The following is a 19181-nucleotide window of genomic DNA, read 5'->3' as shown; positions in this document are numbered from 1 at the left end:
AAATTTCTCTCCTGTTTTCATGAAAGGAATTTTGTACACACATTATTCCAGGTATATTAATAGCATACAAGTAAAAGTCAAAGCATTACAACTTTGACAAAAATAAACAGAATGCTTTTAGACTTCAAGATAGAAAAATTTCTGGGCGGTGGCAGTTTGGCTGCAGGTGTGTGAAGGGAGTCAGTGTGGAGGCCACAGGGTACTCGCCACGATGAGCAGCACCTTAGCTAAAATCGCGGAGATAGAAGCCGAGATGGCTCGGACTCAAAAGAACAAGGCCACAGCACACCACCTGGGGCTGCTTAAGGCTCGTCTTGCTAAGCTTCGTCGAGAACTCATTACTCCAAAGGGTGGTGGTGGGGGTGGTCCAGGAGAAGGTTTTGATGTGGCCAAGACAGGTGATGCTCGAATTGGATTTGTTGGTTTTCCATCTGTGGGGAAGTCGACACTGCTTAGTAACCTGGCAGGGGTATATTCTGAGGTGGCAGCCTATGAATTCACTACTCTGACCACTGTGCCTGGTGTCATCAGATACAAAGGTGCCAAGATCCAGCTCCTGGATCTCCCAGGTATCATTGAAGGTGCCAAGGATGGGAAAGGTAGAGGTCGTCAAGTCATTGCAGTGCCCCGAACCTGTAACTTGATCTTGATTGTTCTGAATGTCCTGAAACCTTTGGGACATAAAAAGATAATTGAAAATGAGCTGGAAGGCTTTGGCATTCGCTTGAACAGCAAACCCCCCAACATTGGCTTTAAGAAGAAAGACAAGGGAGGCATTAATCTCACAGCCACTTGCCCCCAGAGTGAGCTAGATGCTGAAACTGTGAAGAGCATTCTGGCCGAATACAAGATTCATAATGCTGATGTGACTCTACGTAGTGATGCTACAGCTGATGACCTCATTGATGTGGTGGAAGGAAACAGAGTTTATATCCCCTGTATCTATGTGTTAAATAAGATTGACCAAATCTCCATTGAGGAATTGGATATCATCTATAGGGTGCCTCACTGCACCCATCTCGCCCATCACCTGGAATTTTGATGACCTATTGAAAGATCTGGGACTATCTGAAACTAGTGAGAATTTACACCAAACCCAAAGGCCAATTACCAGATACACATCCCCAGTGGTACTTCCTTACTCCAGACCACAGTGGAGGATTTCTGCATGAAGATTCACAAAATCTTATCAAAGAATTCTAAATATGCCTGGTCTGGGGTCTGTCTGTGAAACACAACTCTCAGAAAGTGGGTGTGGCACCATAATGCTGAGGACTCCAGGATGTCATTCAAATTGTGAAGAAGTGAAACTTTCCCTTCCCATCTGCCGGGCTAACCACAACAGCCTTCCCATGATCAAGCACCCTACCCCAGTCTTTCTGGTTTTAAGGTCACTGATCAGGATCCAGGGGAGGGAGATGAGGCACCCAAACTGGAACTTCATTTGTCTTACCTTGGTGTCACCTTGTATGTCGAACTGCATAAAAGATCTGGTAGGCTGGTCAGCTACATACAAAAAAAAAAAAAAAAAAGATAGAAAAATTTCTTACAAGCACAGCCATAAAAAAAGAAAACTAAATCAAGGGACCAGAAGAAATGCTAAAAGTTATTATTCAAGAAGGAAAAAAGATTAGAAGTTACATATTGAAAGAGTTCACCATACACCTAAAAAGATCAACCCAGAATTATAACATCAAGACATTCTACCACAATTAGGGGTTTTGATTTTTTAAAATCCTTTGAATATTTAGAGGGGAAAAGAGCACATGATTTATAAGAGATTATAATTAGATAAACTTCAATTTTTTTCAATAGCAATACATTAGGTTAAAAGAAAAGGTAACATAATTAAGATTCTCAAGGGAAAAAAAGTACGTACCAAGCATTTTGTGTCTGGAAAAACTTACTTTCTAGAAAAAAGGGCATGAGGACTCATGAGATCTTTCTGAAGAGCCTGCTAGAAAATGAGCTTCAGGTAACAGGTGAGCAGAGTGACAGCCTACAGACTTTGCTGAGCGGCAATAGAGACTTCATGGGAGAACTAAGAGTAAATGAAGGCTAAGAGGAAGAGAAAATAGTATATAATCGCTAAAAAGATGGGGATAGAGGGGGGATAGCACATGCAAAACCTTTTCTAGTGTTTTCAGTACTTCTGTTGGTGGTAGCATTAGGATTGTTATTTTGAGACTATTAAGTGTATAATATGAGATAAAAAACAAATGCGTAATTATGGAATATTCTGATTCTGTCATAGTCTGTGTCCTTGAGAGCCAAGATTCTCAGTTTAGAAGAAAAGAGATACAGATGTAATAGATTAGAGACTAAGTAAAAGTCCTGTAGTCTTACATTCGAACTGGAAGTATTGGATATGAGCTCATGAGTTTTCTCTCACCACTCTCTTCTCTTCCGTTCTGTCTCTATGTCTATTGAAAACACCTAGAAACAATGACCAACCCAGTGGTAATGACTCTCCTTATTGTTTGGATTGTGTTCTTGAAATAATTCCTTATTTAAAGAAACCAGGGCTTCTAGGAGAAACTTCCATTTCTAGGCTTAAGGAAGGAAATGTGTAAGATGAACCTAGACCAGCTTGTCATACCATGGCAAGGTAGCTATCAAACACTACCAGGGTCTCAGAAACCAAATTGACAAGGTACCCACTAGCTAAGGACAGAATAATTTGAATGTCATTCACAAGAATAATTACAGTGAATTGAAACTTATCACATATATTTAAATCCATGGTTCATAATGATACTTTTTAAAAAATAGCTGATCGCCTTTAGAGCCTAAGTGTGTTAGTCTGTTTTCAACACTGCTGATAAAGACACACCCAAGACGACGATTTACAAAAGAAAAAGGTTTAATGGGCTTAAGGTTCCACAAGTGGGGAGGCCTCACAATTACGGTGGAAGGTGAAAGACACGTCTCATATGGCAGACAAGAGAAGAGAGGTTGTGCAGGGAAACTACCCTTGTAAAACCATCAGATCTCATAAGACTTATTCACTATTATGGGAATAGTACAGGAAAGACCTGCCCTCATGATTCCATTACCTCCCATCCATTCCCTCCCACAACACGTGGAATTGTGGGAGCTACAATTCAAGATGAGATTTGGGTGGGGACACAGCCAAACCATATCAATAGGGAACCAATTCATTATCTTGAAAACTAATAAAGTGAAAGGATGAAGTATTCTGGTTTCCTATATGAACTGTAACACTAGGTAGTCAAATAGTAAATGAGGGAAAATATCACTGTATAAACATATTCCAACTCATAGATGAAAAAAGAATTAACGTATCACTGTGTTGCAGCGCCTAATGAATGAATACATATAGGTATTTTGCATGACTAGCTGCTAATATCATTAAAAAGACAGCCAGACATTATATACCTCTTGATGGAAGCACACAACACTACCTATAGTCATGTCAAAGGGATTAAACTCAAATCGTAATTAGCTCCTGGTTTTCAGAAAAACAGAAGACAAGAACAAGTTGAAGTGTGCAATTGAACATGCAATTTGCAAAATTCAGATTGGGAAAACTCTTGGATTTTTCAACAGATAAACTATAACAAAAATAGGTTATAGATGAAAACACAAAAGGCATCAAAAATGTATAAAGGGGCAAGACTACACTTTAACACCTAAGGATGCACATGAACACATAAAGATGCATCTCAGTGATAAACAATGAAAAATGCAAGGAAATAATTACTGTAAAAGCCAGAATAATGGTTACTTGGGTGGGGGGAAGGGAATTGCAATTGGTATGGGATATTTGGAGCGGTTTGGGTCGGGGAGTTCTTGCACAGTTTGACTTCTTGATGTGGTGGTTGTTAAAAGGTTGTACACCTTACTTTATGAAGTCATGCATCTGTTTTGTGTGCTTTTCTGTATTTCCCCTTTATTTCCTTTATTTCACAATAAAAATAAGATGTTGAAGAAGCATTCACCAAAAAAAAAAAAACAAAAAAAAAAAAACGAAAAACAAAAAAACACGAGTAGAGGCAAGGGAGAATTAAGTTCAAATTTAAAATGTTAGGATACCAGCAATTATTATGCATGTTAACTCTTTGATATTTATGTAGGCTCCTTTTCTAATTTTCACAATTGTAAAACACATCAATAAAAAAAATTTCACAGGGCTCCCATTACCTACAGCAAAATTTCAAACTCCTTAATATGTGATTTCTTATCTGGGGCTCCCCATTTACCTTCTACAGATCATTCGCTGCCAGTACCCCCTAGGCACCATCAGATGGACTCAGATAAAATCCTCACTATTCTTTGAGCATGCTGTATTCTTTTTGTGCTTTCATGCCTTTGGGATTCCCATCCCCTGAAATACCGCTATTCTTCCTGCTAAATTTAGTTTAAAGGTTACAACCTCTATGAACACTTCCTTTTCCCCTAGGCAGAATTATTTGCTTTTTTTTGTCTGTTTTCCCATATCGTTTTGTACATACTTTGGCTTAAATCCTTTCGATAGATCTGTCTATATGACCCTTTCTCCTTAGTTTAGAGGTCTTTAGGAAAATATGTTATATTTATTTTTATTTCCTCAGTCCTGGGACACACTTGGCATATGAATGAATGAATGAATGGCTGGCTGGATGAATGAATAAATGAATGAATGAGAAGAGACAGGAATTGAGGGCTCCAAAGATATACTTTGTTGTAACACCACTGGGTTCAGGAACAAGATGCAGGTTTCTAAATCAACTATGTACTAGTGAAAAATAAAGGCATGAAACTATAAAAACTTGTTCCATATGTAATTTTTAAGTAGAACTGGACATCAACATGACTCTTCTGTGTTCTCACATCTCATGCTTTATTCCGTTAGTTTCTGTGCATCTTCAACAGATCACATCATGGGATTTGGAAGAGATATTTGGGTTATTCAATCAACATGGCACTAACTTTCTTCTTAGTCTGTTATGTTCGGTCTCTGGTTCCTTTTTCTGCAGTATTCAACCCAGCAGAAAGAGCATAGTCATGGCTCTCATAAAGTGTATAACACAGTTAGATCTCTGGCTTCCTGAAGCTCTGTCAATATCTTGTGTAAAATATGACCCAAAAAATAAAACAGGAAGTAATAAAACCCTATGAATAAATCCTATTAGTATCCCCATTTATTCCAATGAGATGGCAGAGGCATTGGGAGGTTAAGTAATTGGCTGAAGTCACAAGTTACCCTCTTTACATGAAATTTTGGCAAAAATTAGAATGATAATTTTATTACTGGCTTCCTGTACAGTAAGCAGAGGAATCATAATGTGAACTTAGGCAGCAGCCCACTTTCACTACACTAAATATAAGCACTAAAGAGATGATCGTTACTGTGACGAAAAAGAGAAATCTTGTGACCAGCACTAGGAAGTGTGAAAAACTGGAAGGCCTCTTATTTCTCAGATGTGGAATCAGTGGTGTCTTTCTTGCTAATTTAGCAGGAGAAATAAATTAGTCTCAGTTATAGGAAGATCTGAGATTAGAAACATTTTTAAAGATAAATTCAATACAAATTATGTTAGCTTAGGGCTGGGTGTGGTGACTCATGCCTGTAAACCCAGGACTTTAGGAGGCTAAGACAAGAGATCCCTTGAGGCCAGGCATTTGCGATCAGCCTATGTAACACAGCAAGACCTCATCTCTACAAAAATAAAGAAAAAAAAGTTGGCCAGTCATGGTGGCACACCCTATGGTCTCAGCTACTTGGGAGACTGAAGCTGGAGGATAGCCTGAGCCCAGGAGTTTGAGGTTGCAGTGAGCTACGATTGTGTCACTGTACTCCAGCCTGGGTGACAGAGGTGACCATATCTCAAAAAAAAAAAAAAAAGTATATATATACACACACACACACACGCCTCTACTCGTGTGTGTATATATACACATATATATACACACACACACACACGGATATGGATATGGATATTGTGTGTATATATATATAATATTAGCTGGGGAAAACTTTGATATGTGTTTAAACTTCATCATGTTTTGAGTGTTCTCTGGAGGTTCATTACACAAACTTCTTTTTTGAGATATAGGACAAATCTATCTGAAGAATAAATGTCAAAGAGAACTTTCAGTCTATGCTAGGCTCTGACATTCAGCCAATTTCATTTATATTTGGGACCAAAAACTAATGTTACATTACTTATGGCTTTTGGATATTAATGGTCAGTTAACGGATTATTAATAGTATTCCAAATGTTTTAAAATATGGATATTTCTTTATAAATGTGCATTCCTCTAGAAAATTAAACATGATGGTCTTTAGTTTTCATATCATCTGAGTAAGATTCTTCTTTGCAAATCAGGAAATTTTAAAATGGCATGCTATAATTTTAAATATTATATAAAATTAAAATTTGTATAATTATTTCAGAAATGTCCTAGAATTTTTTAAACAAAGGGGTTATCTATCTGTATTTTTATTTTTTTCTTTTATTCTGAAAAGAACAGGATGAATAAAGGAATCAACTCTATTTCTCCTGGCTTGGACAGTCCACCACCTGATTCTTTGCTGTATTTGCATCCATATGAATATCTTAACTCAGAAATTTTTTCCTAAGTTCTCTTTATATGAAATTTGGGCAGAGATTAGGAAGAGAACTTTATTATTGATTTTCTGTAATTCATAATTGATTTCCTTTCATTGCTCAATTATATATAGTAGAAACTATTCAGTGATGTCTATTACATCAGTAAAGTTGACTGTAGTAGACTATTACCTATTCATAGCAACCTTACAGAATGACTATAAGGATAGCATTTAAAAAAATTTTTTGTGTGTGAGGGAAGGGGTCTGGAAAAGGAACAAAGGAAGGGGTATTGTTTGAGTAATATATGAACTACAAAAAGTAAGTAATGGATAAAGACCCATGGAAAAAAAGTTTGAAAAATCGGGGATTATATTCCAAGAAGCAATGAAATTTGACAAAAAATTCTTGTTCACTTATTTTGCAGTCCAAAGATATTAAATTAAACCCTTAAAACTATGTATTTAAAATAATATAGAAGAGGCTAAAATATAAAAGAAAAATTCTAAGGAACAAAACTTAATAAAATATTTTTCTAGCTGTGTCACTTTTTTGTCAAAGAAGAAAACAGTTCTTTTGATCACTGGGGCTCCCCATTTGTGATGGTTCTAAAAACACTTCAAACCACTGTCATTATTTAAAATTCACATCACATGATCCTCAGGACAGCTCAGAGACACAGGAAGTATTGTCTTCCCTTTCTCTATCTTTACATTTTCATTATTCTTTTATCAATTTACCTGTCATGTATTAACATAATAATAGCTAATATTAACTCATCACTTAGTATGTGCCAGACACTTTTCAAAGTGCTTTACCCTTATAAACTCCTTACAGTCCAGAGAGTGCAAAGCATTACCACTTCCAGTTTTACAGAGGAGGGAACTTAGGTACAGAGAGAAAAAGTAACTAGTCTGTAGTCTGTAGCTGAAGTGTCAGAGCCTGGCTTTGAACCCAGAGCTCTAGCTCCACAGCTGGCATTCCTAACTACTTTTTCGCTCTCTTGGTATGGTGGCTATAAAAGTCAACTAAAACTTATGGTCCTAGGGAAGAAGCACGCAGAGAAAGCCATGGAAATAAGAAATTCAGACTTCATTTAACAAATATATATTGAGTATTCACCCTGTTTCAGTTACTGTGCTAAGTGCTTATCTACATATTACAAATATAACTTATCTGTAAGGATTCATAGCTTCCATATTTAGTTTATGAAACTAATATCTTCTTGATAGAAAAATTAACAGAGAACGTAAATGAATGTGGCTGCAAAAATACCAAAGAAAACACCAGCTAACCAAATTCAATAGAATTGAAAGGAATTGCATGTCACAACCAAGCACAGTTGATTTCACAAGGTTAAGGATGGTTTAATAATTGTAATAATTATTGCCAGGCACCATGGCTCATACCTGTAATCCCAGCACTTTGGGAGGCCGAGGTGGGTGGATTACCTGAGGTCGGGAGTTTGAGATCAGGCTCACCAACATGGAGAGACCCCATCTCTACCAAAAATACAAAATTAGCCAGGCATGGTAGCATATACCTGTAATCCCAGCTATTCAGGAGGCTGAGGCAGGAGAATTGCTTGAACCCAGGAGGCAGAGGTTGTAGTTATATATAAGGTGCCTTAACATGCATTTAATAAGTGCTGTGAGGGGTTGTGTCTGCACCACGAGAGCTCTAGAAAGCTTGCGGGTCATAGCAGTCAAGTCCTTCCTGCAGAGGCAATTTCATTTTCCAGTCTCCACAGGTATCCATCATCTACAAGGTTAACAGGATCCCAAGCCCATTAACCAGCTGAACAAGGGTCTACTATGGAACCCACCCTTACTGGGAGTTAGACAGTCTTCTCCCTCGTGGAAGTAGGCCTGGGCCAGTATATAAAGAGAAATATGATGGAGTAGAGAAATCACTGAGAAGAATCAAGAGATGTTAGCTCTCATTTGCTATGGGATTCTAGTCAACTTGCCCTCTTTAGGAATTATTTTATAAAATTAGACTGACACAACTCACCTCACAATGTTGCTGGGAAGAAAAAAAGTTTAGTAATATACATGAAGGTATCATACACAGGATCTCAAGTTAATATCCTTTCATTGAATGTTAGGTTTTCCTGAATAAGATACAGTCCCTAACTTCCCAAAGAAAAGGCAGACAATCCCTGAGCTGCTGTACTGTGACAACAGCAACAAGAGCCATACTTATGGGACTTTCATGTAGTACAGGACAACCTACTGAACTAGGTACCAATATCACCCTCATTTTACAAATGAGACCACAGCAGGTGTTCCTTTAGGCACCTATCAAACTGTGTCTACACTAGCTGGCAGAAATAGGCAGTAGTAGTAATCGGAAGAGTGCAGTACTAATTAGGTAATCCAACGGCCAACTGCTAATCGGCAACTCTCCTGGCTGCCCGTTCAAGGTAGACTTATTTGTTGCTATTTTTTTCTCAAATCTAAGAACTTTCATACCTTTTAAAGTCATTGCGTACGTGAAATAAGACATGGCCCCATTAGATTCCTCATGGTGTTTTCTCAAGGGCTGGCGTGTGTATATACTCTTTAATGTCCTTCGGAGTCTTACCAGATACATTTTTGAGCTAGGAAATTTCTATAAAAAAGAAAAATTGGGACATTCTTTCAAAAAGAGGAAATATATCAAGTACACAGCAGTAACTGTCAGAAAATATTAGCTACTATAATCATCACCATCTTATTATCATCATAAGCAAGAGAAACATAATTTTTAAACAGCACATTTAAAAATTCTCATCAGACTTGGCATACTCCTGCGTACTCACATTCTGGCAGATGCCAAATCTGCCAGGCACAAGGAAGTGTTGAATAAATGTCAAAACGTATTGTTTTACAGATGAATTAAGATTTGAGGAAATTGGGTCCAGTGTTAGGTAGCTAGTATTTGGCAGTGCTAGATTCATGTACAAGTCGGTTTATTCTAGATTCCCCCTCCCACCAAAACAACCTCTGATAATCTCTGAGTAAAATTAGTTAAATAAAAGATTTACATCTCCAGCCTTTCCTGCTTCTGCAGATCTGATACTTTCTCCAGACAGAATATGCCAAGACAGAACATTGCAATAGAAGCTTCTAGATAACTTGGACATAGAGAGATGCAGAAGACTTCCAAGCAATGGGAGGAATTAGTAAAGACAAACTTATTACTTCAGTGTGATAGAAATTTATCCAACTTTCTTAAAAAGAACTTTTTAGAAACTTTAGGGTTCTCTTCATACTAATATATTAATACTTTAAAATAATTTTATTGCATAGTTAACCTTCAGAAATATAATCTTATAAATTGTTCTCCACTATTACAACATATGGTCTGAAATCATAAGGCTTAAAAGACCATTGTGGCTCTATGGACATCATTTTATTATTTCAATTTTTCAATATTTATTATTTCCATTTTAAAAACACATTTGGAGGCAGGCAGGGTGACTCACTCGTATAATTTCAGTCCTTTGGGAGGCCAAAGCAGGAAGATTACTTGAGGCCAGGAGTTCAAGACCAGCCTGGTCAACATAGCGAGATCCTGTCTCTACAAAAACTAAAAGAATTTAGCCAGGTGTAGTGGCAAGTGCGTGTAATCCCAGCTACTGGGGAGGCTGAAGCAGGAGGATTGCTTTAGCCTGGGAATTTAAGGCTTCAGTGAGCTATGATCATGCCATTGCACTCCAGCCTGGGTGACAGAGCGAGATCCTGTCTCTAAGAAAATGATGATGAAATTAAACTAAAATAAAACACCTTTGGTGATCAAAGGATACAAAATTTTGGTTAGGCAGAAGGAATAAATTCAGGAGATGTACTGCACAACATAGTGACTACAATTAATACTAATATATTGCATACTTGAAAATTGCCAAGAGTAGATTTTAAGTGCTCTCACCACACACACAAAAATAAGTATTTGAGGTCATGCATATGTTAATTAGCTTGATTTAACCATTTTACAATGTATACATATTTTAAAACATCATATTGTACACCATAAATATATACAATTTTAATTTGTCAATTAAAAAATAAATGATTATAATAAATAAAATACCTCTGATTTTGTTTTTAAAGTTTTAGAAAATGCCAATATAGTTCTATACTTTATCTTGAGAGTTTACAATCACTTTTAGTTTATAAACTTACATTGTCAAGCCCTTAGGCTTTACTGAGACTGATCTCACTAACCAACAATGTCTTGGAAAAATTGTTAATATTTAAGAATATTCTTACATTTTACGTCAATTTTCAAAATGGTTGTAGTTTAAAAAATTTTTTTATTGATGTAAGTCATTAATTTACTTGAACTATTGCCTAAAGATAGTCCTTTATACATGAAAAAAAACCTCTTTAAAAATTTTTTTTACAGGATTCTATAAACCTGGAGAGTAATCCTAAGAAAAATCATCAGGAGAAAGGAATTTGTAGAACTAAAACTGCAAACATCCAGAATCTTGATGGTGTGCCAAGCCAAATGTCAACTGGAACTCAACCAAAAACTAAAGTAAGTTTTAGTTTTCTTACATGTGCCCCTGGTGTGAGTGTCCTGCTCTGTTCATACAGTGTAATTCACCAAGGTAAAAACAGCACCATGTTCACAAATTATCTATTTTTCTTGTTTGTTTTTCAAACTTAACATTAGCGTAAACTAGTGTTTCACTGCAACGGAGAAAATTTGTAATGAGAACATATATAGTTGTTAATATTTATAAAATTAGAAAAAAATGCTTTTGCTGAAGGTAAAACGGTTAGTCCATTGTAACCATGGCAGTGGATTTGTACACACTTCAATTCATCTCTTCATTTTTAGTAAAAGTTTATGCTGCAAATGCAAATTTCCTTGAACTATGTTTAAAAAGTCTCCCTGTTGGGTTAGTCTGTCTCCTACTGTTCGGAGATCCAGAAAAGAGGTCTAAGAGTGGGAATCACATCTAGAAAACATTAGCTACTAACATTCAATTTGTTTTGTTTAGAAAATTGCCTTTGTTCTACCAAGCTGAAAATAATATAGAGCTTTGTTGCTGTTGTTGTTGTTGCATTTGGAGGTATAGTTTTAATGAAGAAAAAGTTGACCAACCTTTTCTATAGACATTTTACAACTTTTCATTATATTTATAACTTTTTTGAATCTTTTAAATTTTTTTTTCACTTTTTAAAAATTGAATCTGAAAGTAGACCTTCATAAGTCCTGACCAGTGTTAGATATAGAAGGATTTTTAAGTAATAATTTGCAAGATTGTATACAGTTGCTTATAGTTCTTGATTTTATGATGCCTTGCCTGCTTTACAATGGAAAAAAGTAGTAATAGGGCCGGGCACGGTGGCTCACACCTGTAATCCCAGGACACTGGGAGGCTGAGGCCGGCAGACCACGAGGTCAGAAGATCGAGACCACCCTGGCTAACGCAGTGAAACCCTGTCTCTACTAAAAATACAAAAATTTGCTGGGCGTGGTGGCGGGCACCTGTAGTCCCAGCTACTCGGGAGGCTGAGGCAGGAGAATGGCGTGAACTCAGGAGGCAGAGCTTGCAGTGAGCTGAGATTGTGCCACTGCACTCCAGCCTACTCCATCTCAAAAAAAAAAAAAAAAGGGATAATAATTTTACAAATAAATATGAAAGGGAAACATCATGTGTCACCCTGACAGTAAACAAGAGAAACTTTTAAAATTACCTAGAAAGGGATAATTTAAGAAATTACTCAGCAAGATATGGGCAGGGTTAAGGTAAATCAACAATTCTAAAGTGTTGGTGGCTCAGCAAGATCTTTGACCTTCACAGAGAAATACAGCCACAGCCAAACTTCTGCCTGCAGGGAAGAGGCTCAGGGAATAAATACCCAATTTCTTCCTCCTCCCATCTTCTAACCTCCTCCTGGGACCTCCTGCTGGCTGAATCCATAGAGAAGTCAGGAGGAAAGGAGCTCAGCTGATCCATTCTTTAGAAACTGTGTCCCACAGGAAAAGGTGGAAAAAAGCAGAGAGTAGTTTCAGATGGTCAAATGGAAAATATGCAGCACACGTGATAATAAAATAACATTGTTAACTGCCGTGATTGAACATGGAATATGTTCCACGCACAATGCTAAGCTCTTCACGCACATTGCCTATTTCATCCTTACAACAGCCCTACAAGGCATTACTACCTTAATTTTCTAGAGAAGAAACCTGATCTTCACAACATGGCAAAGTTACCCAGGTAGCTATTCATGTTATGCTGAATTTACAAATGAGAAGACCAAGGCCTAGCAAAGGTAGGTGACTTGCCCAAGGGGGCAAAACCAGTACTCAAGTCCGGGTCGCCATGCTGTCTGTCACTACCAATACACAAGGGAGCTTTTGTAATGCCTTCATAAAAAGGTAATGCATATTACCAAGTGAAATAAGGCTACATACTGTATAATTTCAACTATTAATACATGAAAAAGGCAAAATTAAGAAGACAGTAAAAAATCCGAGGGTGCTGGTGTTAGGTGGAAAGAAGGAGAAATAGGCAGAACATGGAAGATTTTTGGGGGGAATGAAACTACTGTGTATGATACTACAATGGTGAATACATGTCATTCTATATTTGTCAAAATGAATTACAATGGAATATACAACACCAACAGTGAACCCTACTGTACACTATGGGCTTTGTGTAATAATGATATGTCAATAGAGGTTCCTTATTTGTAACAAATGTACCACTCCAGAGTACGATGGGCCATGTTGATGATGGGGGTGCTGTGCATGTGTGGAGCAGGTGCCATATGGGAAATGTCCATACCTTGCTCTTAATTTTGCTGTGAACCTAAAACTGCTCTAAAAAGTGAAGTTTATATTTTTTAAAAACATTGCTTTCAATTAAAAAAAAGAAAAATATAGCACATCTTAATTATATTTACTGTGATCCACATTTTGTTTCTTTTTGGTAAATAATGCCTGATAAATAGTATTAAACTTCTACACAAGACTTCCTACTTGGAACATTCCTCAGCCCAAGAATAAAGTATTTATTAGATATTTATTGATTTTCTTAAAAATTAACAATGAAAGTTAGAAAGGAGAAAGCCATTATCTTTAGTTTAATGCTATAATTCATTGCCTATTGCCTCTGAAGGGAGCGTAATTTATTAAAGAGGCATTTGGGACTTGCCTTAGCTGCTTTCCTAAGAGTATTTTTTTTTTCATCTTGTTTCTTTTTTTTTATAGTAAGCTCTTAATTATCCTTGGGCAGATAATTTATTTCCAAATTAGCTCATTCATGATAGGGACAGAATAACTTTGTAAATTTTTGTGTAAAAAAAAAATAGGGAATATTTAATTTTGTGGTCCATTCACAAAATCATAATCTATCAACTCTTAGTGGCACAGAGAGTGGAGAGGAGAAATATATATCCTCAGATGTTAATACTGACATCTACCTATCCTCTGAACATCTTTTTCTATTATCTGCTTTCACTACCACTGTCACAGGCATTCCTTCCAAGATGGTAACTTGTAAGCAGGCAGCGTGTAAGCTGGGGCCCATGTGGCAGAGGAACCCATTTGATGCTGTTCTAGCTGTGAGTCTTTAAGGAGATGGACCATAGATTGTTTCCCTTGCTGTTTTCCTATTCTAGAGAACAACTTCTAAAGAGTCAACTCACTTCTAATTCTTTCAACTCTCATGAACTCAGAAGCTTCCACAGAGAACACTTGCGGCTGGCTGAATTTCTGTCAAGAGAGAAAACAAATTCTTCAATACAGTGTGCCTTCATTTATATGACATTATTTTCTTAGTTTCGCGCAGAACCCTATTTCAGCCATAAATTACCTGATGTGTAAAATTCACTGCCCTGTAGAACGTGTCTGAGGAACATGTGCTCATTTCTGAATCTAGGCCTGACTACCAAACAAGTGACTCTCTGTTCCTGGCAAATACTGAGGGCATGGGCTCTCCCAGCTTGAGTCAGTGTTCCCATGGGGCTAGGACTGTGCGTTGGTTGGAGATGAGACGGGTAGGTGATGGGTCCTGAGTAATGCTTATCTATCCTTTAGAGGCCACCTGTGTTCAGTGAACTTCCTAGACTCTAATTAGAGAAACTAAGACTGAAGGAATATCTGGAGGCTTTGTAAGAGTTGAGACAGTGCAGGGGCTAGAGATTTGGCAGATGAGCCTGTCCTTTATCTGGAAAAGAGGTAGCTATGGAAATACAGGAGAAGAGAAGCCTCGGGTGGTGGGGGCGTGGGGGGTCTCCTGCCTCATGTTGCTTCTTCCTCTCCATTATTTCCTGCATGACAATCACATGGATCCCTGCTTGGGATGCACAGTGGGGAAGTTCCAAGGATTTTTGTAGGAACAAAGGGATCAGAAGTGTATGTGAAGCAAATCCTCAGGGCAGCAGCTGTGGGGAAGGCAGAATGACTTTGACCACCAGGCTGAGGCAGCACTACCCGAGGGGCAAACTGAATGTACACAGTGGTCCAGCAGATGGAAGACAGACTGGCCATTATTGTTTAAAAAGAAAAGTAACATCTTGGAGAATAAAACACAGTACTTTATACTGTGTTTATGATTAAATTATGATCAACTATTCTAGGCTATTTAGGTCCCTACGTCTTCTGCAGCTTTGGGGACTATCTGCCAGAACTAATACCTACTAAGCCGTGTCTGTGTAAAACAGCATCTGTCTCAGGAACACAGCCCAGTTGTGTGGGTGAAAATATGCAGTCACAACTGCATGTGGCCACTGCATTCTTTAGGCCCTGACTAGATATATCCACCCATGAAATCACCCCAGCTAGCAGCCAGACATATTTCTCCTCTGAATTATTAAAGAACTACTTTCAAACATGGCATTTCTGAAACATTCAAGGCTTTCGTTCTGGTTTGTTTTATAGCCTTTACTGATCACACGTTTCCTCTGTCTTGAATGGATAGCAGCATTGACTCTTGTAATAAATTCTCCACTCTGCAGACCTGGGCAGCCCACACCTGTGCCAGAAGTTATGCACCAGATGGCAACTGAAAATGATTGGATATCTATGAGAAGAGGCTATTTAGAGAAAATACACATTTACAAGTAAAGCAGGATATACATTTTGCAGTGCTCTAAAAACACATTTGAACAAGTCGGCCTGCAAATATTTATGGAGTGCCTTCTCTGTGTAGTCCTTCAAGAATTGCTGTTTTTGTGTTGAGTTGGCTCTATGCAGGGTTTGGAAATATTACAAATACCTCATCTCTTAGAAAAAGATGGGAGAAATAATGATTTCCTAATGTTTCAAGGTCTCTCCACTGCTGATTTTCTGTGTTATGAAGTTGAAACAGAGATTAAGGGATTAACCATCAGGGATGTTTTCTGTGGCTTTTTAAGTTGTTCATTGCTTATAAAATTATTTAATGACACTTGTTAAAGCACTTCAAGATAGGTATAGGAATCACAGTAAGGAGATTTTGCAGTAGGGAAGAGATTGGGTTCAACTCTAAATGCAGCATGAGCAAGTTGGAATTTATAGCCAAGGAGGAGGGTGGAGGCCAGTGGATAAAAAAAATTACCAGCTGGGCATACACCTGTAATCTCAGCACTTTGGGAGGCTGAGGTGGGTGGATCACTTGAGGTCAGGAGTTTAAGACCAGCCTGACCAACATGGTGAAACTCCATCTTTAAAAAAAAAAAAAAAAAAAGAAAAGGAAAGAAAAAAGGAAGGAAGGAAGGGTGGGAGGGAGGGAGGGAGGGAAAAGGAAAAAAATTACCAAGAGGAAATAGCATCAATAGGAGTGGGAATCTGCCTAAACCCACCTAAGAGGATTCTTGCTGAAGACAAGGCAGGGTAATCAGACATCATCACCTGGGGGCTGGTGATACATGATGAACCTCATCAGATATTGAGGGGCATCAGGTATGCAGGCTTGTTCAGGTGACTTAGCAGGGTTCTTGCTAAAGTGCTCAGATGGGCCTAGGAGAAGGTTTAGATGTTTGGTCAAGTAGAGAATCTTTGTCATCATGTGCCTTGACCTTACATGACTCATGGAAGACAGGACCCATTGGAATGGCCCAGCTCATGGGCAGGAGGATCTGACCAGGCGGTAGAAATAGATTTGGTTCATACACAAATAGCAGTGTCCTACAGGCTTTAAATATCCAGAAAAGTCTCTATCAAGATATGCAAAGTGCAGAAGTTTCTGTGAATTCTGGCCATAAATATCAGCGTCTTGAAGTTCAGGTTCTTTAGTGATTACACAGCTGTTCCTGGAGAGTGAGTGTGACAGGTGAGTTAGCAAACTCTGCCACTTGCCTCTACTCAGCACTATCATCCTCCCCACCCTCCCCAAACAGCTGTCACCTCTTGGGAAATTTCCTTCTCCATAGTTAAGACCACAGGACCATAAATTGGTGTCCCACCTCACCTCCCACATTGGCATAACAAAAATGAAGTCTCCTGAATCTTTTTAGTTTTCAAGTCATTTTGCTGGAGTAAACTTGAGAAGCAGTTTGGCACAGCTTTTTGAGCTGCTAAAATGTTATCTTGATGGATTTCAGGAGTAGCCACAGGTAGATGGCTTTGTAACCCTTCATGTTGAAATTAGATTACTGTCCTTACTGTCCTTACTGTTGAGGAAGACAAGCAGTGAGTCCAAAGCAGAAGGGCAGTTCGATGGATAAATTTATACTTTAACACTCTCAGAAGTATCTGTATTTTTAAAAGGTCCTCTCTTAGCCCAGATAAATCTGGGATGGGGGTAATTTTGGCAGTGTAACAGTGAAATAAAAGCAAACCAAGTAATGCACAAGAAGCTGTTTCAGAAACAGGCACAACACAGGCCAACTGGCCCTGTCTAGAACTCTTGTGCTCCTGGAGATTGTTTCTGCTTTTTCAGAGCCTTTTCCTGCCCCCAACTTCTAGTCTCATTGATTCTCTAAAAGCTTCAAGATTGTTGTTGTTGTTGTTTTTAAATAATGAGTCCCAGAAGCAGATGTAGAGGATGGAGAAAGAGTGCGGCAGGGAGCAGCCAGTAGGTAGACAGGACACAGAGACAGGGCAGGCGGTTCTCTGTACAGTCTGGTTATTGTGAGGCAGGTATGTATACATCATGGATTGACAATGGTTTGTTATAAATGTGTCTGTGTATGGATTTATTTGTCCGAAAAATATCAGAAGTGTAAAAAGAATGGCAAAGCACAATTGAGAGAGTAAGTCCAGCTGTTGATGGCAAACACTTGGAAAATATCCAGCCCTGTTGCTCCCTTGGGCTGGATTGATACTACCTATGAACTTCCTTCAAGAAAAACACAACCGGTTTGGCCATCCATTTTTATTAACTCCACATTGTTGGGGGAACCTTTATGCACTCCCTTGAATATCAGGATTAAATTTGTTTCGCTCCATGTAGAACTGTCTTACTGAATGTAATTTTTCCAGAAAATCAATTCTGCCTTCAGGGCAAGTAGGAACATCTGTGAATATTCTGCCCCTGTTCTGCCAACTTTGGTTTAAGTCTTCAGACATCATTTTAGGAATAAGGAAAACAATTTTTTAAAATTTCTAATGGAATAACTTCAGCACCAGCATACTTGCTATATGAGTAGCATCAAGTTCTTACATCTATCCTCCAACAAATGAGGGCCAAGGAACTCTTCTTTGGTTGAGGTAGAGGTAGGCAAAAGGAATTGGGTTTTAGCTGTTCAGTGGTGATGTTAATGCACGTGGGACAAAAAAGAGGGCAGGATGAGCTTGAATAGGGTGGGAGGAGCATTGTGATAAAGACCTAGGATGCAAAGTTGAAAGCTCAGCATTGCCCATCAAACTGAGCCCCATAGGTAATTGAAAATATTTTAGCAGCCACTTAAGAAAAAGTAAAAGGAACAGGTATAATTAATTTTAATAGTATATTTTATTGAAAACAGTATATCCTAAATCTTACTATTTTTGACATGTAATCAGCACACAAAAATTACTAACATATTACTTTTTTTTCCTTCTTCCTCTTTTTTTTTTTTTTTTTCTGAGACAAGGTCTTGCTCTATTGCGCAGGCTGGAGTACAGTGTTGCAATCACAGCTCACTACAACCTTGAACTGCTGGCCTCAAGTGATCCTTGTCCCTCTGCCTCCCAAAGTGCTGGGATTACAGGCGTGAGACACCATGCCTGGCCCGATATATAACTTTCTTTGGGGGGTTCTAAGTCCTCAAAATCTGATTTGTATTTTACACTTATGGCACATCTCAATTTGGACTAGCCACATCCCAAGAGCTCAGGAGGCATTTGTGGGCCGTGGACAGAGAAGCTCTAGGTGGTAACCCAAGAGGAAGGACTTTATGATGATCAAAGCCATTTGTTATTTTTTAAACCAATAAATAGATAATCTTATCGAATTTAAGTCAGAGAGCATTAAAAAGAATAATGAGAAAAAATTAAGCAAATTAACTTTGGATACGGAATCCCAAGAAATAGCCTGGGAAAGGAAGATTTATTTGACCAGGATAGAGTTTACTTGGTAGGCTTCAGGTGCATGTAAGGGGATACGTTTTTTTACTTTGAATTAAAATATGATGGTGGAATTCATTCAAAAATGTTCTTGGTGTTCTTAAGGTAGGTAAGAAAAACAGCTGAAACTGATATGCTTAATTACTACCCTGGGTT

The 19181-nt window shown here is 38.1% G+C and overlaps 1 protein-coding gene and 1 pseudogene across 3 annotated transcripts in view; both read left to right on the top strand.

Moving 5' to 3' along the window:
- The window catches only part of STARD13 (StAR related lipid transfer domain containing 13), a 553194-nt gene that overhangs the window by 127381 nt on the left and 406632 nt on the right, over positions 1-19181 (top strand). For both annotated transcript variants that reach the window (XM_021929385.2, XM_021929381.2), the window contains exon 2: positions 10944-11078. In XM_021929385.2, the coding sequence (XP_021785077.2) occupies positions 11049-11078 (30 nt within the window). In that variant the 5' untranslated portion in view covers positions 10944-11048. The remainder of the gene's footprint in view (positions 1-10943; positions 11079-19181) is intronic.
- On the top strand, positions 131-1199 carry LOC101026063 (annotated as a pseudogene). Its single transcript, XR_639611.4, has one exon. The product of XR_639611.4 is annotated as a developmentally-regulated GTP-binding protein 1 pseudogene (transcript).

This window comes from Papio anubis, chromosome 15 (genome assembly GCF_008728515.1).
Source record: "Papio anubis isolate 15944 chromosome 15, Panubis1.0, whole genome shotgun sequence".
Taxonomy (NCBI): domain Eukaryota; kingdom Metazoa; phylum Chordata; class Mammalia; order Primates; family Cercopithecidae; genus Papio; species Papio anubis.
Note: the sequence above shows the minus strand (reverse complement) of the source record. Positions and strands in the feature narration are given on the sequence as shown.